General features: G+C 34.7%; 2 protein-coding genes across 3 annotated transcripts; both read left to right on the plus strand.

The window, feature by feature from the left end:
* Positions 1-1,451: 1,451 nt before the first annotated feature.
* On the plus strand, positions 1,452-1,991 carry LOC131021144 (polygalacturonase inhibitor 1-like; the record flags this gene model as incomplete). The annotated part of the gene is made up of 1 exon (XM_057950234.1): positions 1,452-1,991. A coding segment is annotated over one exon (444 nt), but the record flags the coding sequence as incomplete, so codon positions are not given.
* A 971-nt stretch (positions 1,992-2,962) lies between these two features.
* On the plus strand, positions 2,963-10,616 carry LOC131022226 (chaperone protein dnaJ GFA2, mitochondrial). Of its 2 annotated transcripts, none has more exons than XM_057951684.1 (18): positions 2,963-3,216; positions 3,308-3,380; positions 3,481-3,558; positions 4,000-4,082; positions 4,194-4,277; positions 4,374-4,412; positions 5,020-5,127; positions 5,860-5,904; positions 6,036-6,123; positions 6,226-6,290; positions 6,359-6,433; positions 7,212-7,284; positions 7,992-8,083; positions 8,183-8,254; positions 8,498-8,554; positions 8,797-8,845; positions 9,314-9,380; positions 10,318-10,616. In XM_057951684.1, the coding sequence occupies exons 1-18, from the start codon at positions 3,142-3,144 to the stop codon at positions 10,412-10,414; spliced, it is 1,320 nt and encodes a 439-aa protein (XP_057807667.1). In that variant the 5' UTR covers positions 2,963-3,141; the 3' UTR covers positions 10,415-10,616. The 2 variants fall into 2 exon arrangements, with proteins under 2 accessions (XP_057807667.1, XP_057807666.1); XM_057951683.1 differs by having other exon boundaries at positions 2,970-3,216; positions 3,287-3,380.
* Positions 10,617-10,931: the final 315 nt, after the last annotated feature.

Here is a 10,931-nt window from a genome sequence, read left to right on the forward strand (position 1 = left end):
TTGCGTTTCATCAACATTAACGTAGTTGACGTAAGTGTATATATGTGGGTGCTTGTTGGAGAACAAGTACACCGAACTGACCCGATAGAAATTCTTATATGGAATTTGTTTTATCGAAATAAGAATTACTATATTATGATAGTATACGATTAGTCCTTTGACTTGAGACACCATAGTAATCTTGTATTAGTTCTATTTCATTTTGATATATTTTCTGATTGCTAGTCAATCACTAAAGATTTTATGTTGGATGAAATATGAACTTATATGGAGATTAATGAGTGGTCAATAAAGAATCTATTACTTGTGAGACAAGAGAATTTCCTATAGTTTTCATTGTTCATAACTTGAAGACCTTGGCCAGGGCATAATGAATTATGATTCATTAAAGAGTTATTGAATTCAATTGAAAATATGATTATTGGATTATCTTGAGTTTCGATTTAATTCCATACTCAATATCCAATTGGGAAATTAGATGATAGAAGGATTGTACGTGTATGACGATTCATAATCAAAATAGGTTTACTCGCTATTTCACATAGTGCTAGATGACCATGCTACTTGCTAGATGTTCCCATGGTTTATAGGTTCTTGAAATTAAATAGTTAATTTCAAGTGAATTAATTTATCGGATAAATTAAGTAAGTTGTAAAGTGTTACAAGCCTGTTACTGGTGCTAGTTGTGAACCTAAGAGGGTCACACACAATTTAGTAGAACGTGTCTGATTGATTCGATTTAATAGTTAAATCCAATTAATTAATTTGATTAATTAAATTGAGACTTGTTCTAAATTAATGAGTTAATTTAGATATTCAATTAAATTAGTTTTATTGAATATAATCAGATTAACAAGTCTGATTCTATATTAAATTAATTGGATTAATTTAATTAGAGATAAAGTTAATTAGATTAATTTTAAATCTAATAAAAATCAGATATATATATATATATGGATATATATATAGCTGTATCCGGATATAAGATATCCGGGTATTCTCCAGATTGGAGAAAAAGAAACGCCGCGTCTATTGAGTAGACGTAACTGTAGAAATAAATTAATTCTATAATTAAGGCAGTTAATTATAGGGTTAATTGGATCGTTTCTCTACAGAGTTAAAAACGATTCTACAGATTTCTTTTTCTCTCACTTTTTGGCTGCACGGTCTCTCTCCTTCTCTGAGCGACGCTTTCTGATTTTTCAACACAAGAGTGATTAGTTTTGCTAGCGAAAAACTTCTCACTCGACACGAACACTAAGTGTGGACTTGATAGAGGGGATACACTTGGATCCCTGCGAGCAACCGATTGCTTCCATTCCCGACATCAGCCGGAGAGCGAAAAGGTATGAGATTCTATTCTCGCTCTCTCATCATGTTAACGTGAAGTCGTTAATGCCGTTGGAATGAAATAATAGTTATTTCATTTATAATTTCGAAAAAAAATTATTTCCGCTGCGTTTTTCGACACGATCCCAACACTCTCTCACAACAAGCTGTCGGGCCCGCTTCCGTCTTCCTTGTCCAACGTAAACTTCTCGTCCGTGGATGTTTCTAGAAACAATCTGTCGGGGGATGCATCGGTGTTCTTCGGTGAAGGGAAGATCACGAGCAGCATCGACATCTCGAGGAACGGGTTCGAGTTTGATCTGTCGAAGGTGAGGTTCATGGAGGCGTTGGACGTGCTGGATATATCGCATAACAGGATCTATGGGGAGATTCCGCAGCAGATCACGGATGCTGTGTTCTTGCAGTTTCTGAATGTTAGTTATAACAGATTGTGTGGGAAGATTCCGACGGGGTGGAAGTTGAGGTATAGGTCTGAGCCTTGGGATAATTCATCGTTTTTGCATAATCGATGCCTTTGTGGGATTCCATTGGATCCATGCAAGTAAATGTCAAAATGCAATCTCATGTTTGTTTCTGAACAAGTTGTTGGTAATAATTTATGAAGATCAAATTTGATTTCCTTCATCTATTTCATCACCAAAGACAAATTGGCAGTGTGCATACATGTTTGGTAAATGTAATTGGATTGGATCCCTCACCTATCAATCTCTGTTCAAGATCCTCTCAAATTTATAAGATCAGAAAAGGGTGATTCTGTACGTATCTAAAATCTTTATTTACATAATTAAATTTGAGTACTTCCTCCGTTCCACTCTAATAGCCTTACTTTTTTTTAGTACGAAAATTAAGAAATTTAAAGTAGTGTGGTCAACACCAATTAAGTACCATTTTTTTAACTCAAAGTTAAAAACGAGCATATTAGTGAGACATCCTAAAAAGAAAAACGAGCTTATTAGAATGAGACGGAGGGAATATTATGATAAAACACTAATAAGTATTGTATTAACATGTTTAATAGGATACTTGTAAGTGTCTTATTAGAGTATATGAATATCCGCACCGTGTAGGCGTCCGTATGAGAAAAACCTTTTTTTTTTTTGTAAACATAATTTATTAGAACCATACAAAAAATTTAGATTTGATTTTCTATATTTTTATTAAAGAAAGTGTATATAAGTTATTGTTTTATTAAATTTTAATACAATTTATATTCTTTTTATGTTTCACTTTTCACAAATGTTAGGAATTTAAATATATTGATTTATAAATGTTGGTGAAAGTACTTCTATATAGTAACTATAATTATGTGAATAGCTTTCCATTAATAACAATTAAGTTACTTCACATTTATTTTATTTTATTTTTAGAGCTAATTCATAAAATAATTATTCCAAGGACTAGACCACACATGTATGCTTAACATGTACGTGAACACAAACCACGAACTCTTGCTGATGATTGATAAATGGAAGTCTCGGGTCACAATTAAAGTGAAACTAAATTTTTGCTAAAAAAAAAAGTAAAAATAAATTTATTGCCCAAAGGGAAACCCAAAATTATAGAGAACCTTTTTTTTAAATATATAAATAAGAAAAAACCTAATTTGCGAGTTTAATTTAACCGTCGTGACTAGAAGATTCCAAGAACTCAGCTGTGCTATTCTCGACTCGTCTCTCACACTTCTTCTCCTCGAGTTAGTTGATTCAGCTCCAAAGTTTATTAGGGTTTTACTCCACTCCCGATTCTCTGCCGTTATTCTCCCTGCTTTCGCTACATTTACACTGCCCACCGATGGTCCGGTGCTATGGCCTCCGCCTCGCCCGCCGCTCTCTTACGTCTCTTCTGCGCCCCAATTCCTATTCAATTGTACGATTTTACTCACCCTCTCTCTCTCTCTCCAACGTTGTATCGCTGCTATTATTGTAATTGATTGTAGCTTTGCTATTCCTTCTTCAAGGGAGGGTGTAGGGGCGTCAGCGCGGCACCGTGCAGTCATTTCAGGGGTCTTTTCTATTTAAGTAATGGAGATGGTAATTTGAACTCTGGATTAAAGATTGGAATTTCTTAATTGTAATTTGATTCTAATTTTTTACCTTTTTTTCTTACTATATTTGATTTGATGGAATACAGCGGGTACCGGCAAGAATGTGTTAAAGCCAGGCTTTTGGAGTGATATTATAGGCGCCAAACGATCAATTCATGGCACTGGTAACCATTTACTCCTTGTTTTCTTGTTGAGGATCTGGGGGTTGTTATATTGTTTGTTTTCATTTTTCATTTGGTAAGTGGCCAGTGAGATTTTCAGGATACATTCCTAACAAGGTTAAAAGATGTTAACTAGCTAACATTTTTTTCATGCATTGCATTAATTTGCTTGCTAGCTATGCTTAGTATCAGCTAAATGACTTATATGACATACTTATTGAAACTCAAACGTAAAATATTTAGTTGGGAAACGAGACTTTTTATATTTTTTTCTTTTTCTTGAGGCAGGTATCTCATTCTCACTTATTCGGTAAAAATCCAGTTTTTGATTTTTCTTATTTCATTAACTTCCACCTGTAATCCACTCTACTTCATAAGTATGTAGTTAGCTGGTTTTTATTTTTCTTCTCCTTATCTCTTTTTTCCCTTGCTGCCTTTTTCTAGCACAATTATCAAGAGATTTCTATGATGTCCTTGGTGTCAATAAAAATGCAACAGCATCCGAAATCAAGAAAGCTTATTACGGGGTATGATTCTCTCATATCAACCTTCCTCTCTTCTGATCCTGGGAGGAACCTACATACCTTAGTGTGTTGAAAATGTTTTCTTCAATTTTGTGTATGGTTTGCTTGCAACAGCTTGCAAAGAAGTTGCATCCTGATACTAATAAAGATGACCCAGAAGCTGAAAAGAAATTTCAAGATGTCCAGAAAGCATACGAGGTATGTTTCTGTTTTTTAGGTTTTCAAAGAATTATTTCCCAATTATGTTCTGTCTGTATTGGGTTGATCTTATTTTATACCCCCATCTTTCTGTAGGTCTTGAAGGATGAAGAAAAGCGCCAACAGTATGATCAGGTATCAAATATTTAACTATATATGACTGTCCACTAGAACTGCGACTTTGGTGTAAGGATAGGTTAGGAATTACCATAGACCTCTCACATATATATTGCATATGCTTGTGCATATAAGAGTGGGTTAAAGGGACTTCCAACCTTAGCAATACTGCAGTTAAGTAGGTACAGGGCATGATGGAATATTGATGTTTCCATGGATGTCAGCAATTCTCTCCTCAAATCTCTCAGTAACTAAGTTTCTAATTTTTGGAAATTTAAACACAACGCAAACAGATCCCTTTTCCCTCATGCAGGTCCATAATCCATTATACAAATTTATGTTTTGACTTGGTTTATAGTATCTTACTTTCGTCCCAGGACACAATATACTTGCATGCAGATTCTAAAGCTTTAAGCTTTCTAGTCTGCTAACAGATATGATTGCTGTATATTTTGCAAGTTGTGAATCTTTCTTGTCATTTTCTCATGGAAGTTCTGTGAATGTGGACTTTGCAAAATTGCTTACATGTATTATAAGGGTTTTCCTCATTCCTCTGATTGACAGTTGCATCACGACTAGGACTTTTGGGTCTTAACCATTCCGTTGTCATTTCTTAATTTTTCAGCTTGGGCATGAAGCTTTTGAACGTGCTGGTACTGGTGAAGGTCCTGGGTTTGATCCATTCGGAGCTGGTGGCTTCAATCCTTTCCAGGACATATTCAGAAATGCTGATGTAAGCCTTTCTGTCATAAGGCTTTGTTTCCTCTTTTCCATTCTATGTATCCTTTCTCTTATTTTGTTTTCACCCCTTGTTACCAAACTAATAGTGCTCCAGAATCATCTCTTGGCGCAGATAGTAAAATGAGATTGGATATTGTTGACGTGAAATAAGAACACTTAGTTCTTAGTTTTTGGAGAGTTTAGGATATGTTTTGCCATGGGTGATTATAAAGTAGCCTTTTTTTTTTCAGAATGGTGATTAGTACACTGGGGAACGAAAAATCAAAGATGAGTTCACCTATGCCATTTCAAACTGTTGCTTTTATAAGTTGACTGCTTCTGACGGAATAAATAGCTTAGAGGTGTCTTGTTAGCATATATAAACTTTTAATAGCTCATATCTGAAGGAATACATTGCTTATAAATTACTTTTTAGTTGTAATTGCTAGGTGACTTTTTCTGGAATTGCTTCGTCTCATTTTGAACTGTCTGTTTAAGTCATAACCTAAACTAACTGTTTTCATAAACTTTAGTTTACTTGTTTGTTAATGTTATTTTATTTGGTCCACGATTTTATTTTGTAGTAGATGGAAGTAGGTTTATGCTAACAAAACCTTGACTTGTTAACCTGCACATGTTTATATGTATGAAGTAGCATGATCTTCCTTTTTGCAGTACTTTTTAGCTTCTACTTCAGTTTGAGGATTAATGTGTGGTATTTTTTTTGGATTTTCTTGGAGATCAGATTTTCAACATATTCAATAGGGACATGGGTGGCGAAGATGTTAAGGTATCATTGTTATCAAACAATAGCATCATAAGCATGTACCTTTCTTCCCTTTTTTTTCTTTGGGAGGGGGGGGGGGGGAGGGGAGAGAAATGTAGCCTAACGGTCCTAACCAAATTCTGTATTGACTTTAGGTTGCTGTTGAACTATCCTTTATGGAAGCTGTCCAAGGATGCACCAAAACACTGTCAATAATGACTGATTTAACTTGTGAAACTTGTGGTATTGTCATATTTCTCCCCTAATATATATAATCAAAATGTGTTCAACTCACATGCTATCTCCTGTGTTCATTACTAAGAATCACACAATTTCCAATTTTAGGTGGAGCTGGGGTTCCTCCTGGAACAAGGCCTGAAACTTGTAAACGCTGTAGAGGTTCTGGCATGGTGAGTACCTATGAAATTTCTTCTTGTAATTTGCAGCTTCATTTTAACATCTTGGTTCTCTTTAACAGATTATCTCGCAAAATGGTCCTTTCACTCTTCAATCTACTTGTCCAAGTTGTGGGGGAGCTGGAAAAATTGTTTCGGTATGACAATTCACATTTCCAAAATGAAATTACTGATCAATAGACGAGTCTGCATTTTGTTGCTTTGGTCACATGCTGTACTATGCTCTCTGAAGTTATTCATTTATGCATTCACCTATGTTGTGACAAAAAGATTCAGTAAACAGTGTTTGCACTGCCAGGATTATTCTGTTGGATAACATTGTGTGCCATGGTTTCCTTTGAAATCTTAATGTCTCTCTTCTTTTGTTCATGACTTCATGTAGAAGTGATAATGTAGAAAAGGTGTATCAAGCTTATGTATACCTGGATTGAGCTCAACTTCATTGCATTCTCATCACTATACCTTCTGAAATATTGTCTTGTCTCACAACATTACTTTGTGGCTATAATGTATGTCTTCTTTTGTTCATGTAGAAGTGATAATGTAGAAAAATGTACATCAAGCTTATGTTTGCCTGGATTGAGCTCAACTTTATTGCATTCTCATCATTTTAACTTCTTTGGCATGCCAAAAAAGTTAAATCTTCAATTGCTGAACTCAAATGATACATCTTCTAATTTCTAATGAAACAATAGATACATGAGTTTGTTGTGTTCTTACCACAGAATACATTGACCATCATTATGTCAAGTCTTAGAGACTGTTTGTCAACGAGTGTCGAATAGTTGCTGAAAAAAGTATTACTGTTAGCTAAAATAATATTCCATTTAGATTGAATTAGTTATTTTCTATTGTCTTACATTGAGATTAAGTTGGTCGGGGATATAGTCTTACTTTTTATCCTGTCTGCAACAGAACTTCTGCAAGTCTTGCAGGGGTAAGCGGGTAGTAAAAGGGCCAAAGACAGTGAAGGTGAATATCATGGCAGGTGAGGTCAAAGAAAATTATAGTCTATTCCCTACCTTGTTTAATTAACGCCTCTTTGAGTTCTGTGTCGAAATTTCTTCCAATTGGAAACTCTGATATGCATATATTGTGGTTTTAACAGTAATAACTGCCGATTAGGATGGATGATTTTTATATTCCTTTTTCCTCTTAAAACAGCTTAATCTATTGACCTCCATTGGTTGGGGGACATTACAGTCTTGCTACATTAGCAACAACATACTTAAATAAACCTTTAGTATTTAACATCTTTGATTTATCAGTTTTTATTAGAAGCTTCCTTCATGTTGAATATGTTATTGACTGATTTCTGAATTTGGGTCTCGGGAACTAGGAAGCACTGGTACGAATACGATACAATACGAGAATGAAAATACGTCAATATCCCAAAAATCACAATACGAATACATCAAAAATACGTTTTAATTTCTGGTTTCTTTTTTTTTAAAAAAAAATTGGTTAAACGTATTTTGTAGTATTGGAAACGTATTAAATTCGTATTTCCTAAACCCTAATTTTTTTTAAAAAGTATTAAATACGTATTTTGCACGTATTTTTGCGTATTGGTATTTTTTGGTATTAATACTCGTACGCTAGGCATAAAAACGTACCGGTGCTTCATAGCTCGGGAATATTGATGGGGAACATGGTTGCAAAATGACATGTTTCTGCATGGTTCTGTATCTACAGGAGTGGACAATAATGAAACCCTTAAAATGCCCAGAAGTGGTGGGTCAGATCCTGATGGAAATCAACCAGGCGATCTTTTTGTTATGATTAAGGTCGCTCTATTTGCTTCCTCACTGGTTAATGTTGTGATTTCCTTGCATACTATATGGGTTGACATTGACATGCTTCAAACCATGCTGGATTATTTACAGGTCAAAGAAGACCCAGTGTTCCGAAGAGAAGGGGCTGATATCCATGTTGATACAGTTTTGAGCATCACTCAGGTAATACATGTCTAGTAAGTTGGAGGTTTAACCTTTGGATTTTATAACTATAGTCTATAGATCATGTTGTGAGCTCATAAATGGGCCAACTTAGGCTTCATCTAAATTAGCAGTAGATTAGTTAATAATCCGGTGAAATTTGAAAATATTAACCTCAAGAATAAAAAACTTATATGCTTTCAATGTCTGGTTATCATAATTTTGTCACCGGCCAGGTTGATCAGATGTTGTGCTCTTTTGCAGGCAATTTTGGGAGGAACAATCCAGGTTCCTACACTGACCGGGGATGTTGTTGTTAAGGTTTGTTAGATGTAGCTCATCCCTTTATTTATTGTTTTGTAGATAATGTAATAATGAGTATGTCTAAAAATATGTTTTTGACTTTCATTTTTTATATCATCACTTTATGCATATTGCTTTCTTCTCTTTTGGGATGGTTTAATATTTTTCGGGTCCCAAAGGATTTGCTTAGTGTGTGCTGTTGCCCATTTACCCTTAACTGGAGCCTTATCTGACATTCTCCTATCATTTCTGTTATGTAGGTTCGCCCTGGCACTCAACCTGGGCAAAAGGTGGTCTTGAGGAAAAAGGGTAAGAGTTTACTAGATATGCATGGTCTCCTTTGCTCTTTGATATTTATTTATATACTCCCTCCGTCCCATTTGTATTGGCCCCTTCCGTGAGAGTAAAGGAGCCAATACAAATGGGACGGAGGGAGTAGTAAATAGTGAAGTCATTTCGTGGACAAGGGGATATACAACTTGTTTTGTTTTAATATAGATATTTTGCCCATCAAGTTTAAATGGGGGAGAAATACAATATATTTTATTTTGTTGTGCATATTTTGTACTTCCAATTAAATGCAATTAAAGGTAGCTATAGTCTTGTCTTGTTGGGAATCTTGCATTGCCAATAACACCACACCCCATTCATGTACTTGTTTTCTACTAGTATTATTTAGTATGGGTGTCCGGGAACATTAAATTATCTTTTCTTTCAAATAAATTGTATAACGTGGTTTATTCCTTGGAAAATAATGTTCCCCGGTGTCTTCTGCAGGGATTAAAGTCCGGAACTCATTTTCATTTGGTGATCAATATGTGCACTTCAACGTTAGCATTCCCACGTAAGTATTTATCATTTTGAAGTTGTTTTTCGGTGCTCAATAGTCCTGCAAGGCTTGATATGCCTTAGCGTGTGTACAATAGTGCGGAAACATATGCTCCAAGTTGTAGGGTATCTACCTTAAGGGGACGTTTACTTTGCATGATTGATAATATGCATGATTGAGTATTTTTATCCTAATGAGTAGGATTTCTCTAATCCTTAGGGATAAGAATCAAACAAAACTAACTTAAATGCTATAAATAATCAAGGGCCTTGGGATATTCCAAAGTTTTAATCCATCTAAGTAAACAAGGGATTAGCCTTACTATTTTTATCTATCAAGGCTAATCCTTCAAAGTAAGAACATCTACATATAAAAACTTATTTTTGTTTCTAACCTTAGAAGGTTTAATCGTTTGGCTTTGTGATTAGTTGTTTTAAATAATTCATAGTTTATCATCTAGTATTGCTTAAAAAGGGTTTGTGATTAGTTGTTTTAAATAATTCATAGTTTATCATCTAGAATTGCTTAAAAAGATCAAACAAAATTTATTTATCTCAATAGTGCATTGTTTTTGGTCTTCTGAAGAGACATTTTTACATTCTTCCTCTAGAACTCTCCACTTCTGAATTTTCAGAAACTGTTCTCAAGCTTCAATTGATTTTATAAAGATTTGAATCGAGATATGTTTGCTTATATTATGACTAATAATTAGATGATGATTCTCATTGTTGTTATATTGGCTCAAGATCCTTCATCTTGAATGTACCTACCATTTATCTTTCAGTTTTTTTGCCCTGTGTTTATTGTATATGTTCGTTTACAATATCTATGGGGCATTATCATGTATCAAATTCCATGCTGTAAACCTTCTAGAACATTGGTTTCGACATTGTATTTGTTTGAGATGGGATGTGAGTATCGCTTATTTGCTCTCCATGTTACCTTGTACCAGAAACCTGACCCAGAGGCAGCGCCAATTGATCGAAGAGTTTGCTAAAGAAGAACAAAGAGAAGATGATAAGGGGGCAGCTGCAGGAGCATCGGGCTGAATACCGAGATAGAGATAGCTGTATGTCCTGAAATCTAGATAGGCAGAGGGAGAGAAAGTGATTAAACTTTACTTCTTGGCTGAAGCTTTTTCAGCCAAGCAATTTTTGGTGTTTGAGTTTACACCTTCCCATTTGGGCTGGAAGTGTAACATTCTTGTAGTGACCATATTTATTATAGTTCGATAAAGGTCAGGTTTTCTTAGATTTCGTTGTCTTAGCCATATTGTACATAAAACATATTCATATTCATATTGTGATCGCCTCTGCTCACTGCTCAGCCACACACCTCAGACTTTGTCAAAAATGATTCAACTATATTTGGCCTTGGTCTTGGTAAATTCAAAATAGAACTAAGAAAACTATTCACTTTGCTTAGTGAAAAACAAAATACGCCTACAAGTTTAAAAATATATAAATACCAATTTTATGTGTAAAGGGACATAATCCTTAGTTGGTGTATTATATTTTTAAAAATATTTTCGAGAATTAGTTGTGAGGTGATTAGTACAATAATTAT

The sequence above is a fragment of the Salvia miltiorrhiza genome, chromosome 4, assembly GCF_028751815.1.
Source record: "Salvia miltiorrhiza cultivar Shanhuang (shh) chromosome 4, IMPLAD_Smil_shh, whole genome shotgun sequence".
In the NCBI taxonomy this organism is placed as follows: Eukaryota; Viridiplantae; Streptophyta; class Magnoliopsida; order Lamiales; family Lamiaceae; genus Salvia; species Salvia miltiorrhiza.

Bases quoted from the DNA above. Each gene is read 5' to 3' on its own strand.
- LOC131022226 (XM_057951683.1), top strand. From the start codon at position 3,142: ATGGTCCGGTGCTATGGCCTCCGCCTCGCCCGCCGCTCTCTTACGTCT. The intron at 5,128-5,859 runs GTAAGCCTTTCT...CTTGGAGATCAG, and splicing joins ACATATTCAGAAATGCTGAT to ATTTTCAACATATTCAATAG. The intron at 8,555-8,796 runs GTTTGTTAGATG...TCTGTTATGTAG, and splicing joins CCGGGGATGTTGTTGTTAAG to GTTCGCCCTGGCACTCAACC.